Raw genomic sequence first — 23,178 nt, 5'->3', positions numbered from 1 at the left:
TATTTTTATCTTTCATTTATCGTATTTGAATTGTTTTCAATTAACTTTATTTGTTAAAAATATTCTTTTTGCCTTTATTTTAATTATTGTATCTTTTTTTATTTTGCTTATTCAAGTTATTTTCGTTTTTTTTGCTTTTAAATTAAATTGCAATGTTCTTCAGTTAATTTTATTAATTTATTTAATCTAGATTCTTATTCTTATAACATTTGTTCTTTTGTTTGCATTAATTTTTGCAATTTTAACAATACTAATCTTTTTATTAAATTAGATTAATTTATTTTTATTTATTTTACTCAACTGCACTCATAAATAAAATTTGTTTATAAAAATTTTATTGGAAAAATGTATATTTATATATATATATAAAATATAATTAGATTAAAATATATATATATTTTTTATATATTTACATATATAAATATTAAATATATTTAATTTTTCTATTTAAAAAATAATATAAATCAATATTATATAATTCAAATTATATTAATTATATAGTAAATTTATTCTTCATTTATTTCAATTTCTTAGACTTAAATGTAAAGCTACTCCAGCTTTTATCCATACACCGCTACTTTCTATTATAGGAATATATAAATCCATAACATAATTACTTGAATGTCCTGTACTAGTAAGTTATCCTTGTCTTTAAACAGTTTTATAAACAGGACATAAATAAAAATTAGATAAAAGTTTTTTATTTGATTTTCTTCTTCATCATTTATGCAAGGTTATAAAAGAACAACAGGAAATTCTACAAATAGTTCTTTTTCATTAGATTAGCTTAGAGTTTTTAAATTAGTATCCCATTTTGCTCCTTCAAGAAACATACCATAAATAAAAGCTCCATCTTATGTTTAATAAATATTTTATTAAGGATCAATAATTTAATGCCTGAATGTTAATTTATCAATAGGAACTGAATTTTTTCTTGAGAAGTTTTACATAGTAGCAGTTAAAAAACCTTAAGGGAAAAAGAATGATGAAATCCAAATTGGGGAAGGTGCTTTTTATAATTCAATCCATTTAAGGAAAAAATAATTCTTTGTTTTAAATCGAAAAACCAATTTGGTAATGATTTTAGTGATACAAATGATTTTTCTTTCCATATTTGAGGTACAAAATTATTAAAAATAGCATTTTGTATGTTTTCTAGTTTTTCGGAAAAATCGCAAAAACCTTAAAGTGCGAGTTTTAGTTATAATAAAGTATCTTATATTAATAAAATTAAAGTATTATATTTATTTAATTCTTATATTAAAAAAGTATTCAATGATTCTGTATAGGATAGAGGAAAAGTCAATTTAATTTAAGAAATATTGAATGCATTTGGAAATTTTGTTAAGTAATGTTCTATTAATGATAACATATTTTATTAGAAGTAGTTTACGGAGGAATTTTCTTCTTAATATTAATAAGAGGGTTATAAAAGGAGTGCATTTTCTAATAAAAAGCGGAGATTTTCTAATGAATTGTTAATTTCAGCATTTGAATGTAGTCCAAAGAATTCAGGGGTAGTATTTATGGGCATTTATTAAATAAAATCGAGAACTTCTTATTTAGAATTTAATGAAAACTCTTCTTCGTTTTCTATATAATCTGTTAGTATTTAGTTTATTAGCTTCAAATCATTATTATCTGTCACTCTTCCTCCGTAATTAATTTCTGCGCCTAAAAAAATGAGCACTTTTAGAGGAATAATATCATATTTTTGTTAGAATATAAAATTAAGTTATTTCAAACATACACTAAGGTCTTCATTTGTAAATTCGTATTGAAGATTCCATCCTATAGATCCAAATCTTTTCCTTTCTTGGATAACAGAATGAAAAAGGGAAAAGGAAAAAATTAATTTTTGTTAGTATTTGGAAAGGGAGTCGTAGGTTTATAAATCTTTAATTTGAAAAAATGTATTCACAAGATTCTCACGGACAGTTTAAGGAGGCTCCATGGTAATTTTAATACTGTTTTGTAAAATTTGTATTGGAAAATCAGCAGAAGGCATCGATGTCAACCATAAACGGAAATCTTTGTTTGTATTTTCGTTTAATTCTTGGCATATTAGGGATAAATTATGCATCCAAGATTAACATAAATGACAGTTTTGTAGCATTATCCAACCTCCTTTTTATACATATTCTTTTATAAGTTTTTCAGCTTTTGGACCTTGGCCTTAGCCTAGAGATATGTAGGCTGTTTTCTTTAACATTTTTTCATTTTCGGATAATTTTTTGAAATGAATTAAAGGGTCAGATCCAGGAGATAATACGAATATTAAAGGAGTTATGTTCGTGGAGTCTCTACATATTTTTTATAAGTCTAAAGGAGGAGATTTTATATATTCTGAACCTAGTGTTTAATATATAAAAGATTAAATGCATTTTATTCCTTTTTCGGGATGAAAGCCTTTTAAAAGAATTAGTTTTTGAAAAGTTGTTAAAGATAAGAAAGATAGACTATCAGAAAGTTCGTCGTTTCGGGATAAAAATAGGCTTTTATATTTTTCAATTTAATCTATGAAATGATATTTGATATTAAATTTAGAGCTTTCAATTTCTTTTTCGAATTCTTTCAAGTAGAAATACAAGGAAGTCCATATATTTTTTGAGATAAAATAATTATGTTCAGATGAAGGATTTTCAGGGATATTTAGTTATTGGCTTGAATTAAAAGAAGAAATGGAAGAAGGAGATTTTGTAAGGAAAAATCTTAATTCTTAATCAGGGATTTAGTTCAGTTTTACAGCTAAAATAAAAGAAAATAGCAACCTATGTTTTTAGAATAAAGAGATGGATATATTTTCATATAATTTAAGAGTAAAGAATTCATTTAATTTTTAAAATTTAGAATCTTAAATACATGTTTTGACTGATAAAATGAATAAATTATTAAACCATTAAAGAGAATAATTATACATTGGGTCTATTATTGAAAATTCAATAATTGTAAAGAATAAAATTTGAGCTCTGTGTGAAAAAATTCGGTATTTTTCTCTTGATTCATCTATTTATTTTTCATAAATTTTACTTTGTGTTACTCTTTCGTTTATTTCTTATGCGAACATTTTAGAAGATTACAATTATATTATAAGGTTTTCATCTTTTAAAATTTCGTTTATATCTTTTATATCGGATAAGCATTTTAAAATCTAATCTTCAATTTTTAATAAGTCATTTTCTTCTTTTGCATTTTTTTTTACTATTACAATCTTCATTTCTTCGAGATCTGGATTTTCTAAACTAACAATTTATGCTAGCAATTATTCCTCTAAACCATAAGGAGTAACTGCGAAATTAATAACTGTAAATTTGACATAGTATTCTGGAGGAAAATTAGGATTTGGTAAACAAGAAGTAATAAAAAGTCGGAAAGAATCCATATACTCCAGTGTTTTATTTCCTATGTTAATTATCATTTTATTTCCAAATTCACTTATATTTTTCACAAAAACTGACTCTAAGGCAGTTTCTAAATCATCTAAGCCTATATTTTCGTATAAAAGATATTTTCCGCTTTAAATTGCGGTTTCAAAAACTTTTAAAAGAGTTTTTTAGTTCACTTTCGCTACTTCAAAACCTTCTGGATTTTCTCGAGATAAATTCCTTATGTATTTATTTGCTTGATTTTATGGATCAATTATTAAAGGCCAGCGCGGAGTTTTGTCCATTATAATTCCGTTTTCTATAGATGTTTCATCCTTTGGGAGTTCTTGCATATGCATTTGTTGGATTTTCAAAGAACTCGATAGAAATATTTAAATATCAAATTAGTCTTTTTATACGTTATGGAAAGCAGGTTATTTTAATATTATTTTTTGGATTTTTTCTGATAATCTTTGGCGATATTTTTATGTAAAAGGACCATTATAGGTTATTTTTGCAGATGAGAATAGTGATAAAGGTATTGTTTGCTTGATTTTTTTTTACAATTTGGAAATATCTGACGCCCATCTTAATTTTTCTTCATGAAGACATTCTATTAATTTTTAAGCTCTTTACAATTTTTATTAGCATAGTATAATCTATTAGGTAAAATTATTTTTTTGTATCATTTTTTAATCAAAATCAAACTAAAGAAGTTAAATTTACTCATTAATTTTTTATAAAGCATCTTTTTTAATTAATAATTCCTATGTTTTTTCTTCAACATTTTTTTTCATTTAAATTAATTTTTCTCTCAAAGGTTTCGAATCGGAATATACTTTATAATAATCAGCCATTGCCTTTACCCACATAAATAAGAATTTTGTCGCATAAGAACATCTTTCTGCACTTTGAATATTAAATTCTGGCATACTAAGTACTTTTTACTCTAGTTTAATTATAGTTGATTATTAAATGGAGTCTTTGTCGAAATTCATTAGCATTTCAAGTAGTTCTCTTGTGTCGTTTAAAAGGTATCTTTTTGCAGTTTCGAAATAGTTTTCTTCTTTTTTCATAGTTAATTATTGCCCTTCTTTTACTTGCATTATTATTTCTCCGCCGTTTTATTTTATTTTTTCAGTGTTTAGTATTACTACTCCCGCTAGAGTTATTTTCACGGCTTAAGGAGGACTTCCTAAAGCCTTTATTTCTACTAGATGCTCCTTTTTTAGCTTCTAAACTTCTGCTAAAGTCAAAGAAAGGATTATATTAGCCTCGGCAACACTACTTTCGGCTTCTAGAGCTAATTTTGTGGCTTCTTATTATTATAAAGAGGCTATAAGTTCCTCTTCAGCAACTATTTTTTGCTTTGCATCAGCTTTATTTTTCTCTTCAATTAAAGAATCCATCATTTTTTCAGTTTCAATCTAAGCTGCTAATAATTAAGGTTACATTTCTTTAAGGGCAGCTTCCATTTCTTTGATTTATTTATTAGCTTCTTCAAGTATATCAAGCCCGCTTTTGAGTCTAGAAATAGAATTTGCGATTTCTTCTTTTTTGGAAATATTCAAATTTTTAAAAGTACTTATGTATTCTAAAAAGCTGGCTGGGGTAACATAATTTGTTCTATTGAGTTCTTTTTTAAATTTAATGCTTGCTTTTTACACACTTTAGTGTATTTTGGTCAATACTAATGTTATTTAATTTATTTCTTAATCTTCCATATTTTTTTAATTTTTTATGTTTTCTTCATTATTTTCTTCGTTTATATGGAAATTTTATAATTAAAGTTTTCCTACACCAATTAAAGCTTCTTAAGGCCATTCTAAAAATGAATTAATTAAGCATTAAGAAGTTATATATGGAGCAAAATATTTAATGTGTTAAGGAGATGAAATAATAATTAAATGAGTGTTTGTTTAAATTCTATTCAAATATTCATTAAAGATATTTTATTTAGTTATCTATATACTTTTTTTAATACAGTCGTATTTACAAGATTACATAATTTCTTCTAAATCTTTCTAAGTGTAAAGCCCTGGGATTTCACCAGCATTTTTCAATACTATATTAATATCTTCCATTATGAAAGAATACTAATAAATTTATGTATCTCTTAAAATAAAACCTATAGACTTATTTTCAATACCTGTAAATGTCAAAACATTCTTTAAATCATCCCTCCAATTCCTAAAAGTATAATTTTTTATTAAATCAATTTAGAAAATTTTTATTTGCATTAAAAAACAAGCAATTTTTGCTGCACTTTATTTCCCAGTACCTTCTATTCCTAATAAAAAAGCATGACCTTGTGGAAATTTCAAAATTCGGGCGATTCTGGCCATATGTTCACATGCATCTTCAAACATAAGTAAATTCATTTTTGTTTTTAAACCGTTTAAAATAAAAGATGAAGTCTCATTATTATAATCTTTTTAGATATATTCTAGTTCTTAAGAATATTCGGAAATATTTTTTATTTGTAAATATTTCTAATTATTTCTCATACAGGTAAATATCAAACGATTTTAGTAGAATACATCATCATTTTTTTTGAAGTTTTTCAATATTATTTTCCTCATATCTTCCCGATCTTTCTCTTCTGTTAATCTGTCGTGGAAGACTCTAAAACATTCATGAATGAAAACCAATTCTTGTATAGTTTCTTAATTATATTATTATTCTACATTTGTGATGTTATTTAATATATTATTTGCAGTACATATTCCTTGGAAAATTCTCCAAAGGTCTCTAGTATTAAAATTATAATGAGGCTTTCCAGGGGTAGGGAGAAATTTATTTTTTATTTAGAAGAATGTCTCAACACAAAATTTGATGAGATTATTAAAATTATTATCTTTGTAAAAAAATTCCTACGAGTTCTTAAAAAATGGATAAAAGTTCATCTTATTAGAAATCTATGCATGAAATATTATTAAAATGTCTTTAAAATCTTTAACAAATCGCATTTTACCTGAAATACCTGCAATTCCGATTACAATAACATCTTAAATTTAAATGAATTTTAACTCTTTCCTACTATACCATCCCTTATGGTCTAAATATCATCTTATTAGTTCCAAGGGAGGCACAGAATTACCTTATTCATCTTTTTTAGCTAAATTAATATCATCAACAATCAATATACATTTTTTACTAATTGGAGGCCCATAAACACCTTTTTTACGTTTTTCTAATTTCGAATCTATACTTTCTTATGTAAAATTAGATGTGGTATGTGGGGAAATACTTATTTTAATAAAAATATTATCATTATCATTATTTTAATTTAAAAGATTAGCCAAAATGGTTTTTCCAGTTCCTGAGTTTCCTAAAATAAATATATTGTTGTTTTCATTTTTTAATAATTTAGTTATTAAAAAATTATTCTGAATTGTTTATCTAGTAGGTATTATTAATTTGTGATATTCCATTTTAGGTTATAATATAGAAAAAGAATTCAAATTTTCCCAAAGAACATATTCTAATGCATTATTTTTTACTTAAATGATAAAATCATATAAGTTTTGAGGTAATAATTGCTTTTATTATGTAATTTCCCTTATAAAAAGATCAAATTTTTTTCTATTTTCTTAATCAGAAAATGAGCCAAAACTCCAAGTCAAACAAAAAACAAAAATCATAAATAAGCCTTAATTAAATTAAGTATTATTATTATTATTATTATTATTATTATTATTATTATTATTATTATTATTATTATTATTATTTTTTTCCAAAATTAATTTTTCCTGCAAAAGATAAAAATCTTCAAAGAAAAATGCAGTTAGAAAATTAAGAAAACACTCAAAAATTTAATTCATAAATCTTGCTAAATTCAAATTTTAATCTAGAAACTTCACAAAAGATTAATTAATATAAAATTCAATCAAAAAATCAATCTATTTTAACAAATTAGTTAATTACTAACTTCCTATATTATTTTATCTTATTTTAATTTTCCACTTTTCAATTAAATTTTTAATACTAATGCAATTATTTTGCATATAAATTATTCCACATCTACTCACAGTTGCCGGGCTTGCAAATTTTAAATCCTCCACTTCAAAAAGAAACGAAATATTATTATCTAGGCTAAAAATTTACCCAGAATTCAAACATAATTTTTTATTATCGTCTAATACAGTATTTAATGATTCTATCCAAATGGAATCTATAGGACCATCAAAAACTATCCAATTTAAGCTTTCTTTATTTTTTAAACAATCAACTATCAAAAATTCCAGAATTCCGAAATTCCATTCATGAGAGTTTTCGTTAAAATATCCATATAGTTAATTTAGGCTAATACTTTTTGGATTTATTACTTTACAGTGAACTCTCTTACCTATTATTTTCTTTAAAGTTCTATAGTTGGTTGTTTTTCCGCTACCTGGGTGTCCTAAAAGTATTAAACCGTGTCTAACTTTTAGACTTTCGTTAAGTTAGAGAATTTTTTGTAAGAAAGTGTCTTCGATTTGCATTTTATTCTTCTAAAAATGGTTTAAAATGTCCTTTTTTGTTCTCAAAGTATCCTAATCTTCTCTTAATTAATCCAATGTATCCTAATAAAACAAATCTTTGAGTATATTGGTAAAAAGAGGAACATCATCTGGCAAAAGCTTCGGCAAATTAACACTTTTTAATGCTTTAAAAATCAATAAATCTTCATTTTATTCATTTTCTTTCCTTAAAATGCCTGCAGTAACAATAACGCTTCTAAAACTTCTCAAACCAAAATCATAATGGTCCTAAAAAGAAATAACTTCGGAAGCAATTTTAAATAATTATTTAATTTTCATTGCCAAAATTCTTCCTTATTTAAATCCAAAAGAATAAAGCAAAATTTCTGCTATCATCCCATAATCAGGTATCATCATAGCCACAGGCCTAAAAAGAGCTTTTAAATTATCAGGAAGTTCTGTTCTGCCAGAATAACCAGGGTTCATAGTGATAAACATACTAAAGGAGAAGTCTAAGCGAACTAAAGATCCTTCGAATTCCACAAATTATTAAAATTAGGCTTTAGCATTTAAAAGAACTTATAATTATTGTCCTATTACAGATAGTACTTCTATATTGATTCTATTAAATTCATCAAAGCAACACCATGCACCTGCACTTGATAGTCCTTTAAAGAATTTCCCTATCATAATGTAGTCCATGCTTTCTGAACAGTTAAATACTACGCATTATTTTGCTAGGGCTTTTGATAAATCTTTCACTGTTTCGGTTTTTCCAGTACCCGCAGGACCAGAAGGGGCACCCCCTAGATTTAGTTTCAAAGCACTCATTAGTGTGATAAAACATTTATCGGTTAAAGGAGTTATTACAAGTCTTAATGTATTGCCTAAATATTCAAATCCATATGGAAAGGAGGTTTATATTGATTTTACAGTGCATTTTTGTAGGTTTTTTTAGGAGTAGTAATAACGAAGTTATTTTATCCAATTGAAGTCTTGAATATTTTAAATAGATTCTTTTTTAAAAAGAAATTCCACGATGTCTTTACAGTGCACTTTTTGGACTATAAATGCGTTTAAGGTTATTTTTATTTTTGTTTCGAGGTTTTTTTCGCGTACTAAATATACTATTTAGTTTAATTATTCTTCCATTTTTTATAAATAATTCATTAATTAATTTTCTTCGTTATTTTTTTAGATTATTTCTTCGATTTCATTCGTCCAGATTATAATGGAAGATGTAAGAATGCTTTATCCAGTATTATTTAATATCCAATTTTAGATATTATTTTATTTGTAAAATAAGGCTTTTTCTAAAGCTATTCGGACTGAAATTTTCATTTGATTTTCTAATTCTATCATCCAGTCTTCCACGTTTTGATTAAAGGTTTCTATAGATTAAAAAAACTCGACCTTTTCAATTTCTTCTGAATACATACATATAATTTTTTTATTAACTCCTTCATCGAATTATACTTCGTTTATATTTTAGAATATCTTTTTTAAAAAAGGTTAAATTGCCTAAGGATTATTTGTTTAGGAAATGATTTCTATTAAATCATTGTCAGCTATAAAATATAATCGCGCAAATTTTTCTCTTTTTTTTTCTATATAATTGCCTAATTCTTTTTGAATATTATTCATATTTTTATTTGCCTCTTAAAATCTTTCCAAAACGCCATCCTATAGACAAATTTGAAAAACATTTTTTATAATTTTAGCTTAGTTTATAGTATTTTTCCAAGCCAAATCTATAATTTTGAATTTTTTACTTTCCACAGGTAATTATTTACCTATATCCTAAGATTCAAATATAGGTTTTAAATAAATCCATTTTTCTTAACATTTCCACCATTCTTCTAATACTTCTCCAATAACTTTTAGTTATTCATTCCATTCATTTATTTCTTCCTCAAAAGGCTTTTTGAAAGGTGAAAAAAGCATACTCTAACTATTCAAACTGTGTTCATCTAATATTTACTGAATTTCATCAAAACCTTTTATAATGCTTGAGCTTTTGTAATCTTGTATATTAAAACAAAGATTTTACCAGGTTTATTTCATTTCTTTTATTTCATTTTATATACTATATTCTCTAAATGCATTTTCACCTATTTAAATACAATATTCTGCATTTGAAATTATATTTAGATCTATTAAATTTTAAATAGTAAACTGTTTTTCATTAAATTTAAATTCCTTTTTAATTTTTTCGGAAATAAGTATCCAATGTCTTTCTTTCATTCCTTTATTTTTCAAAGCTAAAATTAAAGGTAAAACTAAATTAAATGAATCAATCCAACTTTTTACAATCGAAGCTATTTCTTCTATTTTTTCCATTTTCTTTTCTCGAAAAAAACGTAAAGCTTATCCTATATTTTTTAATGAATTTTCAACTTAAAATGCTATTTTTTATTCTTCTAAATCTTCCCAATACTAGCTTTTCCATAATTCCTCATCTTTTGGCCATTAAAAAGCAATTGTCCATAAATAATAAAAATGTATAAATTCTTAATTCATATCATCTAAAAATTCATAATTAGTAATTTTTTATTTATAAAGAATCTCCATTAAATTAAATCTTTTGGCCATATCTTTATATTAAATAAGTTAATTTTGTATATTATTCACTTTATGATATAGATATTCATTTATATTCAAATCATTATAATTATATAGACTTTATATACTTTTTTCTAATATTTCTAAATTTCCATTAAATTCTTCTTATTCTTCCATTGTTTAATTCTAATATTTGCACCCTAATTTTTCCAAATCCTACTTCCTTATTTCTATTAAAGAATACATTTATTAAGCAGACCCGAACACATGCCATCTTTTATCAAAATCATCACTGGATAACATATAGTTATATTTCTCTAAAATATCATATATTTTGGAAACTTCTTCAAATTTTAGACTCAGAATATCAACTTGGGAAGGCAATTTTTAAATATATTCTCGCATTTCGGATAATTGGAAAATATCTTTTGGATGGGTTTATAGGTTTTATTATATCGCATGGTACGAGTTGTATATTTTTAATGTATTTTCTTTTGCGCGAAGAACTATTAGGCTCGTTAATTTATTTCTCAATGTATTGTATTTTTCTGCTAAATAATTTAACGCTTCCTTTGAACAGATTTAAAAATAGGATACTTTTATTAATTATGGGATTTGATTTTTTATTTTCTCTTCTTATTAATATATCTTTTGTATAGATTAATTTAAATATATTTTTATTTTATTTTTTTACTTTTTCTATTTCTGTTTATATTTTGATTATTTCACACTCTATTCCTTATTTTTTTATTTTATTTATGTATTCTTCGGTATTTAATTTCATAATTTCATTGAATTCTTCAAATTTACTCAAATATAATTTTAAAGGCTGTATTCCCTCTTCTAATTTTTCCTTTAAATTATCTAATAAATTCCATATCCAAGTACCTTCTTAATTAAAGTTTTTGTATTTTGATTCTTATCCATATTTAAAAGGTTTTTCTTTAGGTTTCTATATTGTTTTCAAATAAGTTTTTGAACTTAAACTAGTATATAGTTAGGTCATTATTATGGATTCAATATCTGGTATAGTTTTTATATTTTAAAGTGCTTTAATTTTATATTTTTTAATAAAGATTTATATAAAATATTATAAAACAAAAAATATTTACTTTTTTCAAAAAAATTCAATATATTTTATATATATGTATCAGGATTTATCGCATATAAATATTCTTCTTCGGTTTAACTTTTGACAATATCAATAATAAATAAAGCCTTTTATTATTTTTCTGTTCTATATATATTAATAACATTTTAAAGATTTATAACTTATGTTTATTTTGGAATATAATTAATTATATATTATTCTAAAATATTAAAATTTTCATAAATTAAGGAATATATAGAATCCTTTATTTTTTTTTTTAAAAAAAAATATTTAAAATTTTTTTAAAAGTAAATATTTTAGTGATACCTACATAATTAACTTAACTAATGTTAAAAATCTTTTTAATTTACTAAAATTATATGTTTAACTGTTTGATTCTTTTAAATTATACCAACCTTTTCCTACTTTTTCGAAATTTTAATTTATAATCTTTTCCACATTTGATACCCAAACATCGTTTATATAATGCATTAATTTGCTATTTGCAGATTCTTGAATATATCTAAGTTCTTATAATACAAAAGGACCTTAAAATTTAGTATTAAAAACATTTACTTAGCTTAGTTTTAAGCATTCATCTTTTATTTATTATAATGATTTTACAACCTATTTTGAATTAAAATAAAGATTAATTATTTAAATTTATTTTATAAACTTCTATTTTCATATGCAATGAATCAATACAAAAGTCCTTAAATAATTTTCTAAATCCTTTATATTCTTCAATCTCAACTTTTTAATTATTTTAAATAATTATTGTATCTCCTCTATTTATTGAAATATGCCCTTGAAAATAATAAAAAAAATATAATTAATACAAAAAAGAAATAAATTAAGTACTAAATACCAAACATTTAAGCTTTATTTTAAGACTAATTATAAATAAACTTTAAATTATTTAAATTTTTAACAATAAAAAAATCCTATTATTAGACAAAATTATTTTTTAAATGTAAATCAAAAATCATTTTATTCATAGTTCTACAAAAATCTTTATTAATTTCTACAAGTAGAGATGCTATTTACATGTTTTAAAGTTATTTAATTTAAACTAAATCCTTTATTTTTTTAATTTAATAAGGATTTAATTCCTACAAATCTTAAAGAGGCATATTATCGATAATATAATTATATCTAATTAGTGAGTCACTCTTTATTCTTTACTAAAAAGCACCAGATAACCTTTAAATAAATTTTTTGGGATTTTCACATTCAAAATATAAATAAATTCTATCAAAATATTCATAACATCCATTTTCCTCGAATTTTATAAAAAATTAGTCTTTCTATTCACAATAATCTTCTAAAGTAAATTTCTTCCAAACTCCTTATTTTATAAAAGCTTTTCCTTTAATAACTATTTTTTTTTATTTTACAAAATATATCTGTTCTCGTGCATTATAATCATCCATTTATTTATCATAAAATAATTTTAAATCCATCCAATTATAATATTCATCATAGTCTATGTTCTTTAAGTTATTAACAAAAAAATAAAAATGAAAATTAAATAAATTATTATAAATTAACTTCTTATTTAATCAAATCTTCTACATCGTTTTTGGCATATTCTTTCCTTTTGCGTTCTATTATTATATTTTAAGGCATTTCTCCTTATTAATCACTATATTATTTAAATATTTTTGGTTATAATTATGTGTGTTCTTCTTCATTTTATTTATTTATTTGACTTGTATCAATAGTTCGAAGTGAATGTTATTATTTTAAACCATCTTTTAAAGGAAAATAATATTTTTTAATTTCTTTATTTTCATTTTTGTTAATTTATAGAGGAGATTTATTAATTTTAGTAGATAAATTTATCATTTTTGGAGATGGTGATCTACTAGTCGATATTTTAAATATCTTTGGCTTATTTAAAAATAGATTTTTGCTTTATATATTTTATAAAGTATTGCTGTTTTCTTGAAATTTCGGTAATTTATCCTTTTTTTTTTTTAATTTTATTCGTTTTTTTTTTTTTTTTTACGTAAAATAAATATGAATTTCGTTGATTTATACCTTCGGAATATATAACTCTTTATTGGTTTTAAATATTTATTTTATTAGGGCTTTATAAAAATATTTTTTTTGGACTTTATAAATCGATTTTTTAAGGACTTTGTAACTTTATTTTTTTCGGACTTTATAAATTAATTCTTTTCATATAGTATTAATTTTGAATTTTTAAAAATTTATTTTAAAAATATCAATACTAATTTTTTTTATAATATAAATTAAACTATTGTGTTTTTTTAATATTTAAAATTTAATATATTATATCTATTAGACTAAAAAAATAATTAAAATATACAAATATTTATTGATATAAATAATAATTAAATTAAACTTATTTTTATACTTAATATAAGTTTAAATATAAATTATAAACATAAAGTCTTTTATTTTATATTCTCATTATCAATAAATTCAAAAAATAAAGCGCTTTTTTCGTTATAAAAAAAAAGAATAAAACAGTCTAGATATCTATAATAAAAATTTTTTCAATGAAAATTAATCACGCCTCCAATTTCCCTTTTAAGCGTATATCTATCAGCATTGCATCTTTTGCTACTAAATAAATTTCTTTTACTGTTAATCCAATTTATATATAAGCATTTCTGTTCAAATACTTAATTCATTTTTTTAAGCATTTAACTATAAATATTAAATAGCTTTATTTTTATTATCGCCAACCTATTTCCTTTAATGTTCCATATAATCAAAAATAGCCCCTAAAAAATTAAACTATTGTTTATGAAAGTTCATCAAACGCTATAGTACCTAAATTATATATAAAAGCTTTAAATAAAAAAAGTACTAAACAGAACATGTTTTTAAAAACTTAATCAAAAAAAAAAAAAAAAAGTGAGAAAAATGGATTATGGAATTTACAGAAAAAATAAAATATAATATATATATATATTGAACTATTTTATAAATTACTCATCTTTTTAAGAAGCAATTTTTTTAGAAATTACTTTTAATATGAATTCATTTTTTTAAAATTTTTTAAAAACTTAATAGATTTGTTAATTATTTTTAAGGATTTTTATAATATAATAATTAGTATTTTATTTGTATTCATTATTTTAAAATAGAATAATTATTTTTAATAACATAATGATTAAAATATTTAGTTTATTTTATTTTTATTAATGATATAACCTAAAAAAAGACATTTTAATTTATAATTAAGTAAATAATATATTAAAAATATACAAAATTTCTCATTTATATAATAAATAAATACCATATAAGATAAATTATTTTAAATTTTATTCTAATAATTTATCTATTGTTTATAAATTTATATAAATATTAAAAAAATAATTACTATTTTCTTACTTTTTATTAACAATTAATAATGAAGAAATTAAATTTTTATTCATTAAAAAACATTATATTATTTAAAATAATAAAGTTAATATATTTTGAAAATAAGCACGTTTATATAATAATAAATGAAAAAGTAAAAAATAATCAAATTCATTATTTATATATTTGATTTATGTTTTATTATTTTAAATTTTTAAATATATTACCAATTTTTTTTTATATTATAGTAATTTTAGACATTGTAATGTTTAGAATTTAATTATTATTTTTTAAAAAGTTTTTTAAATATCAAATTCAAATTAAATTATAGAATTTTCATGTACTCTATTCTATCCTAAGGTTTAATAATATTTTTAAATAGTATAAAACTCCTACATTTAAAACTTTTTAAAATATAATAGTCAAAATTTATGCCATTTACTAAAATATATTTAATAAATTTTAATAGTTTTTATATTTTTACATATATTACTATTCTGATGTTTTTTTTGATTTTTTTTTGTATTTTTTTTTGAAAACAATATTACAATAAAATGCGAGATAAAAAATTGCCTCATTTTTTTATTATTTAAAGAGTTATTTTTAAAAATACAGACAAACAACATCATGAAATATAATATTTATAAATAAAAAAATTATTTCTATTTATATTTTTATATATAAAAATTAATTTAAACTTTTTAAAATATTAAATTACATTTTATTAATCATATTAGACAATATAGTAATATTTAGTTAAATAGTTTATAAAAAAAATATTTTTTTTGATTTATTAATAATTAAATCTAAATACACTTTTTTTTTTACAAAAAACAATAAATAATTTAAAGTATTTTGAAAAAATATCATAATTATATATTTATTACTGTAAAGTAAAGAACTAAGAATAAATTCATAATTTATTATAATACATTTATTCTAATATTAAAAAAAATTATATATATGTAAAATAATTTTTATTATTTTTTTTTTTTTTTTAAAAAAAAAGAAATATTATATAAAATACTCTCTGATATAGTAAAATTATTAATAAAAATAAAATTTTGAATCAATAAAATGCAAAACTAATAACAAGAAATAGTTTTAAGAATTCGTTCCTCAAAAGGTTATAATAGAGTATCCATTAAACTTTAAGACTCTATTGGTTAACTGAAATAAAAAATACAAGAACTTACTACTTTAGCACCTTCTGATTATCAACTTTACTATGATTAATAATATAAAATTATTTTATAAGGTACAGATAAAACATTAATTAGTTAGATTCCAATGTTAAAGTAATAATAATAAATAAGTTTTTATATGTAGATATATCAAAAATTTAAAAAAAGAAATGGCGTTGAAATATTTTTAAGAGAAAAATAAACACAGTAGAAAATGGAAATTGAACAAAAAAGCCCTCATTTAAAAGAAAAAAAATAAAATGAAATGTAAAAAATCAAAAAATAAATTAATCAATAATAAAAAAATAAAGAATTCTTTCTTCCACTTGTAATCATACCATTAATTAAAGATGCATAAATTGTTTAAATACAAGCTAAGTCTAAAGCGATAAAAAAGATTTAAAAGTATAAGAAACAAAGTAAAAAATAATAAAATAACACTTCTAAATAAAGAAAAAAAAAATATATATATATATATATATAAAAAAAAGAAAATGTAATCATGGTCCTCAAGGAAGTTGTTTAAATTGTATTGATACATCTAAAAAGGAAGATGAAAAACAAGAAAGGTAAAAATGGAATTGTTAGCATGGTCCTACAGGTAAATGCTCACATTGTATAAATTCTGAATTGATTCAAAATGTAAAGCACGTATCCTTTACCTATTTTTTAGAAGAAAAAAAATCTAAATGTAAAGGCTAACACCCTTTAGATGGAATATGCTCGAATTGCTTGCCTCCTTCAGAAGTAAAAATTATTATATTATTTTTTTCTCTAAAAAAATATAAAAAAGCAAAGAATGACAGTTGACACAACTTGCAAAAATCACGAGGCTTGGCCAAAAGCAATGTGTAATAAATGCCTTCCTCCAAGTTGCGTAATAGCTAGATAGCCATATAGGCATGTAGATTTTGCTTAATTTATGAATGTGAAGGAGATTTCAAATTTCGTATAATCATGGACTTAGACGTCTCACACATAATAAAAAATGGGTTTTTTATATGGATATTATGCTGAAGATCCGAATTATAAAGGAGGTGTAAGGGCAATAATAGAAGCAATATATGAACCTCCATAAGTAGGTGATATTTCAGGTTTCAAATTATTATATGATGAATATGAATAATATGTTGATTAAATCGCTGAAGCACTTACTTTGGAAAAAATAGGTTGGGCTTTTACTACCATCAATCATGATACATTCCTTTGCTCACATGAAATTAGAATGGCGGCTAAATATTAAGAATAATATAGAGTTCTACATGAATCTGGGTATCCTTTTTCCACTTTCATTAGTGTAGTACTTAGAACTGGTAAAGATAATCCAAGTGAAGTTAGACCTGAAGTCTATATGGTGTCAGATTAGGCTTAGATAATGGAAAAAAATAATATATTTGGAGAAAGTGAAAGAAGAAAATTCATGTAAATTAGAGATCCGGTTAATGATACTGATGTTTTACCGTAAATTATTGTCGGGGGAAAGACTGTTAAAGAATTTGAACCTGATTATTTCATTGTAAATGTTGCCCATGGACATTCTAATCATAATAAGTTTTCGATTATTAAACATGCAGATTTTCCTGTTGCTAATAGATAATAATAAAGCGTATTTTTATATTTTATTTAAAATTTTTATTTTTTTTTAATATTATAGCCTATGGAAGTTAAAAAATATTTATAAAAATTCAAAAACTAAAAATCTTTTGAAAAATATTCAGATTTTCATTTATTATTGTATTTAGCTAAATTGGTTGATCTTTAAGTATTTTTAATATTATATTTTTTTTTGTTTTAAAAATATTTTTTTGTTTTAAAGACTGCTTTAGTTATTGCTTAATCAGTTGCTTAAGAAACTGATATCCCTGAAGGATGTGAAAATTTAATTAATCAAATTATCGGCTATTGATAATAAATAAAACAAATATTTGAAAATATTAATATTATAATTTTTATTTATGAATTAAATATTTTATTTAATTAAAAAAAAAAAAATTAATGTATTTTTTGTTAGTTTTAAATTAATAAAAAATAATTTATTTAATAAATAATATTTTTCATTTATTATAAATATTTTTTTAATTTATACTATTAAGTTTATAATTATTTTCATTCTTTTTTACTTTATTTATGACTCTAGATTAAACCTTATATTTCTTCTAAAACCTGTTATAAAATAATGAAATAAAAAATATTATATAAATATATATGAATTAATATTATATATTTTTTTTATATTTAAATACTCTTAATTTATTTTCTTTAGACTCTTAAGATCTTAAAGATGTCCAAGATTTTTGTCTTTCTTTATTTTCCTTTCCTGTTTGATTATTATTTATTTTAACATCTTATTACTATTTTTTATATAAAATTTAAAATAGATATATATTTTTTACATCTTTAAGTTATTATTTTAGTTATTTATTTTAATGTTTAACTTTGTAGTATTTTTCTTTTAAATTTTCTATATTATTATTTAAATTTTAAATGTCTTTTTTAAATTTTTCTTCTTTTTATTTTCCTTCTTCGTTTAATTGCTTTTGTTAAGTTATTTATTCAACCAAGTCATCTACTCTTTTTTCAATAATTTATAATTCCTTTTTATATTTATAATATAAATAATTAAAATAAAAAAAAGACTACATTATTTTATGAATTTTAAGCTTTTTATAATTTTATTTCAAGTTCTTATTAGGTTTATTTTAGTTCAGAAATAATTTAATTTTAGCTATCACTTTTTTATTTATACTATTAAATAATAAAAAATTTAAATAAAAGATAATATATACATTTTTAATCTAATTTTAATCTTCATTTTATTATTATTCTTAATTTTATAATTACTCTTCCAAATCTTTAATAATAAATTAATATTTTTTATTTTAAATTTATAATTCATCATTCTATTTTTTATTATTAAAAAAATATATAAATATAAAAAAATAAAAATTTACTTATTCTTAAAGGTCATTGATTTAATTTTTATATTTATAGTCTTTTGGATTTATATTTTCTAATTAACTATTCTCAGTTTTTAATAATTCTATTTTTTATTCTAATTCTTTTATTATCTATTAATATTCTCCTTTGTTTTATTTTTTTCTATTTTTAACTTCTTCGATTTAATTTTTGAAATCTTTCTTTTAATTTTCAAATAAAGCTCTATCCTTTTATATTTTTGCTTCTAAAGTAATATTCAAATCTTTTAGTTCTTCAACTCTTTTTAATAAAGCATTGACTTGATAAGTAATTTCTTAATTATTTTACTTTTCTGTATTTTATTCTATATATGAATTTTTTTAACTCAAATTTTGATTAAAATCTATACTTTTATTCTTAAGTTATTTATTTTTTTAAGTTATTTAATATGAATCGCTAGTTGTTTGTTTTAATATTAAAAAAAATATTTTTATTTTATATATTTTCTTTTTACTTTTTATTATTGTTATTGTTATTTTAATTTAATAATTATTATTTCAAAAACTTAATTTTATCTTTTTTTTCTGGCATTTTTATCGTATCATTTCGTTCATTTCTCTTAATTATTTTTCCATTTTTTTATAGTTTTCTTCTTTCAATTCGAAATCTTTATTTTTATTTTTATTTAATTTTGCTTCATTCTATAATTATATAATTTCTTATTTTAGTTCTTCAATATGTTTTAATTTTTCTTTTATTTAAACATTAGATGTTTATATAATTTAATCGTCACAATAGCTATATTATGTTTATTATTTTATTATTTCGTTTTCTATAATATTTTATTTTCTTTTAATATTTTATTATATATCTTTTGAATTTTCTTAAATATTTATTTTCTATTCTTTAAAGTTATTTATATCCAAACTCATATTCCTAATTTGTTTTTTTTTTAAAAAAAATAAATAAATAAATAAAAAATATATACTTTCTATTAATTCTCTATAGCATATTATAAGCATTCTAAAGTAAAGATTCGCAATAAGAAAAATTAGTTTAATTTTTATTTTAAGATTATTCTTTTTAAATTTAAGATTAAAGAGTTTTTATTTTTTTCATCATTTCATCAGACCAAATTTATTTTCTATTTAAATCTATATTTTCTAAATTATTTTAACTTCTGGAAATATTCGCTACTAATTCTTCACTTTCTCCAATAATTTTTTCGAATAAATTACTTTAATATCTAGAAGTTCTCTAACTATCAATCCTTGTAAAGTTTTGAGTAGAACTTGGATTATTTTCTTAAGTTAATGCTTAAATATTAAAATTTTGTAAAGAATTTTCAGTAAAATTTTATATTTTTTCTTTTTTTTAGTCTAATTAAGTTCCTAAAATAAATTCTAAAATTCTATAATATCATTCATATCTTATTCTTAATTCAAAGGATTTTCATTTAAACAAAAAAGTATTTAAAAATTGCTATTTTCATTAATATTCTAACTTAAGCTCTAAACAAATAAATTATTAATTTAATCTTATAATATATATTTATTAAAAAATATTCTTTTTAATATTCTTAAATATTCATTTCCTATATTATTATTATTACTTCCTTCTCTTTCATTTTATATATCAGTATCAGCTAATCTTATAATTGTTAATTTTTAATGTTTTGTTGTTTCCGAGTTTAATGAAAGGATCGATTCTTCAAGTAAACTTTAGGTTATGTCAAATTTTATTATAAAATGGGATTTTCCATAGAAATTTTTTTCGTTTAAAATTTCGCTTACTGAAAGGAGATTTTATATTGCAAGTGAATATATTTATTTAAAATCTTCAATTTATCTAATTTTACGTTTATTTAAATTCTTTATTTTATATTCGTTTTCATTTTTTTAAATTATTTTTTTTTTCTTTTTTTTTTTTATTTTTTGTATTATATACTAATAAGTGTAAATTTAAATATTTTTTACCATTTGTTCTATATTTTTACTATTTGGACATAATAAATCATATATTTAGTTTTTATATATAGAATATATTGAAACTCGAAAATTAATTAAATCTTAACTTTAATTTTAATACAGTTGTTGATATTATAATAAATTAATTATGTCTTCGCAACATAAAAATATTATTCCTTTTTCTTATTCATTTCCACTTAAAGTATAGCTTTTTCCAGAACTATATTTTTTATTGTTGTAAAAAAATATAGTTATTATTTACCTTGAAGAACCATGAATAAAAAAACATGCATCTATTCCTTGAAATAACTATTATACTGATTGTTAAAAATAGTTTTTATATAATTGACATTAACTAATTTTTCTTTAAAAAAATAAAAATTAAAAATGAATACCTTATATTGTTTCCAAATGCTTAATCAAATTAAAATGATTCTGCTTAATATTCATTTTAAATTTTTTTTTTAAGGATGTATTCATCTTATTCAGATTTATATGAGTTTTTAATATTCATACCTTATTAGCTTGCAAATAATAATTAACTGGATTAATTATGTGATACAAAATAGTTAACATAATATTTTTCTTTACATCTATTTTATTGTGATTTGCTTTTTAGTCTTATAGCTTATTTGATTTTATAATTTTATTTATTTTATTGAAAACATTAATTTTCGGTAAAAGATTAATTATTAGAACTCATTTTTTAAAAAAAAAACTTAAAATAATATTATTAAAAATATATTATAAATATTTTTTAAATAAATATAACAAATTAAATTGTATATATATATATATATATATAAATATATTATATATATATATATTTTAATAAATATGTTTATCTTAATATTATATATATATTATCTTATATCATTTTTCATTATTTAATATAAATTTTATTATATTTTTATTTTTTCTATAAGAAAATTAAATTATAATTATTTCATTCTTTTTTATAAAATTTATTTTATTAAATACCTTTATTTATATTAATTTGTTTATATAAGAAAAATATAAATAAAAACATATTTTTTTAATAAAAAAATTAAAAAAAATATTTTATGGATTAATAATAATTAATTGATATTTAGAAAAATGATTTACCTTAATTAAATAATTAAAATACATCAAATGTATAAAAAAAGTAAATGAAATTTGCAAGTTCATAATTTGTTCCAGAAGAATTTATGATATAAAAAATTAATTAAAAGAAACTAAATATACAATCATCAATATTCACTCCAATTTTCCCAACTTTTATCCAAAACTAAGAATAATAAGCAAGTTTTTCTGAAATTAATCAAAAATAATCTGATTTTTAAACTAAAGGCAGGTAAAGTTAAAAAAAAAAAAATGTAAATGATAATTTAAATAATAATAATTAACCAAAATAAAATAACAAAAATATAAACTAAAACATAATTATTTAGTAAATATAAGATTTAAATTAAGATATTAACACAAACAAATATAAAGCCGAAAGAAATTAAAAAAAAGACAATGTCTAAAATAAAATATAAAATAAAAGCCAGAACTCAATATTAAATACAAACCAAATTATAAATTCTAATATAAATAAAAGCCAAAACAATAACTAAAAAAACGAAAATATATAATCTAATAATACAAAAGATTAATAAAATATCCAAATTTAGCCTTAAATTTCTGATAAAAATTAGTCTGAAAATCTTCTAGAAAATTAAAAATTGATATAAAAAAGCTAAAAATAAATAAGAATTTCTATAAAAAATCCTTAATAAAATTAAGAAAATTAAACATAATAATAAACTGAAATAACATAATAAGATGAAAAACCTGATGAATAAAAGTAAAAATATGATAATGAAATAAAGAAGAAGAAAAAAAATAAGAAAAAAAAAAAAAAGTTAATAACCTGAAGAAACACTTGAATAATTAAAAGAAAGACTAAACTTATTAAACAGTTTAAAAGCTCCAAAAGATAATTGGGAAAGCAATATTTTTTCAGAAAATGAATTAAAATAATATGAATAATAATAAAAAGAATTAAAAAATACTATTAAATAAAAATAAGAATAATAAGAAAAGTTAAAAAAAGAACTTGAAGAGAAAAACAATGAAAGAAGAAGAAAACGATTTTTAAAAAAACTTACTAGATTAAATTATATCAAAAATATTTCCAAAGAAATAGCTGTTTTTAGAGCTTAAAGAGGTATCTAAAATCCTCATTTGAATAAAAGAATTAAATATAAAGCCGTTCCTGCAAATTAATTAGATTTTTAACTTATTGAAAAGAAAAAGAAGAAAAAA

The 23,178-nt window shown here is 20.5% G+C and overlaps 6 protein-coding genes across 6 annotated transcripts, besides 15 other annotated features; 1 reads left to right on the top strand and 5 right to left on the bottom strand. All coding sequences in view use genetic code 6, as the record gives it.

Annotated features, from left to right (window-relative positions):
* Positions 1-452: 452 nt before the first annotated feature.
* Positions 453-495: a microsatellite.
* Positions 496-948: 453 nt separating this feature from the next.
* On the bottom strand, positions 949-5,746 carry IMG5_184920 (hypothetical protein; the record flags this gene model as incomplete). Its single annotated transcript, XM_004027318.1, has 4 exons — positions 949-1,046; positions 1,394-2,352; positions 3,031-5,190; positions 5,350-5,746. Coding segments are annotated over 4 exons (3,614 nt in total), but the record flags the coding sequence as incomplete, so codon positions are not given.
* Positions 5,747-6,962: 1,216 nt separating this feature from the next.
* On the bottom strand, positions 6,963-8,659 carry IMG5_184910 (hypothetical protein; the record flags this gene model as incomplete). The annotated part of the gene is made up of 2 exons (XM_004027317.1): positions 6,963-7,017; positions 7,473-8,659. 2 exons carry the CDS (start codon positions 8,657-8,659, stop codon positions 6,963-6,965), a joined length of 1,242 nt encoding a protein of 413 aa, XP_004027366.1.
* Positions 7,033-7,096: a microsatellite.
* A 1,598-nt stretch (positions 8,660-10,257) lies between the features above and the next one.
* Positions 10,258-13,109, bottom strand: IMG5_184900 (hypothetical protein; the record flags this gene model as incomplete). Its single annotated transcript, XM_004027316.1, has 6 exons — positions 10,258-11,440; positions 11,503-11,743; positions 11,808-12,107; positions 12,157-12,287; positions 12,349-12,973; positions 13,032-13,109. The coding sequence occupies 6 exons, from the start codon at positions 13,107-13,109 to the stop codon at positions 10,758-10,760; spliced, it is 2,058 nt and encodes a 685-aa protein (XP_004027365.1). The 3' UTR covers positions 10,258-10,757.
* Positions 13,110-13,557: 448 nt separating this feature from the next.
* Positions 13,558-13,666: a microsatellite.
* A 1,651-nt stretch (positions 13,667-15,317) lies between these two features.
* Positions 15,318-15,355: a microsatellite.
* A 541-nt stretch (positions 15,356-15,896) lies between these two features.
* On the top strand, positions 15,897-17,909 carry IMG5_184880 (npl4 family protein, putative; the record flags this gene model as incomplete). Its single annotated transcript, XM_004027315.1, has 5 exons — positions 15,897-16,117; positions 16,495-16,750; positions 16,797-17,609; positions 17,658-17,765; positions 17,820-17,909. 5 exons carry the CDS (start codon positions 15,897-15,899, stop codon positions 17,907-17,909), a joined length of 1,488 nt encoding a protein of 495 aa, XP_004027364.1.
* Positions 15,923-16,246, bottom strand: IMG5_184890 (hypothetical protein). Its single transcript, XM_004027314.1, has one exon. It carries the CDS (start codon positions 16,242-16,244, stop codon positions 15,939-15,941), a length of 306 nt encoding a protein of 101 aa, XP_004027363.1. The 5' UTR covers positions 16,245-16,246; the 3' UTR covers positions 15,923-15,938.
* Positions 17,612-17,649: a microsatellite.
* Positions 17,910-18,034: 125 nt separating the features above from the next.
* Positions 18,035-18,087: a microsatellite.
* A 721-nt stretch (positions 18,088-18,808) lies between these two features.
* Positions 18,809-18,849: a microsatellite.
* A 557-nt stretch (positions 18,850-19,406) lies between these two features.
* Positions 19,407-19,459: a microsatellite.
* Positions 19,460-19,763: 304 nt separating this feature from the next.
* Positions 19,764-19,827: a microsatellite.
* Positions 19,768-19,811: a microsatellite.
* A 998-nt stretch (positions 19,828-20,825) lies between the features above and the next one.
* Positions 20,826-20,855: a microsatellite.
* Positions 20,856-21,669: 814 nt separating this feature from the next.
* Positions 21,670-21,713: a microsatellite.
* Positions 21,670-21,725: a microsatellite.
* Positions 21,726-21,881: 156 nt separating this feature from the next.
* Positions 21,882-21,944: a microsatellite.
* Positions 21,945-22,061: 117 nt separating this feature from the next.
* IMG5_184870 (hypothetical protein) lies at positions 22,062-22,720 on the bottom strand (the record flags this gene model as incomplete). The annotated part of the gene is made up of 1 exon (XM_004027313.1): positions 22,062-22,720. A coding segment is annotated over one exon (594 nt), but the record flags the coding sequence as incomplete, so codon positions are not given.
* A 14-nt stretch (positions 22,721-22,734) lies between these two features.
* Positions 22,735-22,774: a microsatellite.
* Between the last annotated feature and the right edge of the window lie 404 nt (positions 22,775-23,178).

This window comes from Ichthyophthirius multifiliis, assembly GCF_000220395.1.
Source record: "Ichthyophthirius multifiliis unplaced genomic scaffold scaff_1120509251339, whole genome shotgun sequence".
Lineage (NCBI taxonomy): Eukaryota > Ciliophora > Oligohymenophorea > Hymenostomatida > Ichthyophthirius > Ichthyophthirius multifiliis.
This window is presented reverse-complemented; position numbering and strand designations above follow the sequence as displayed.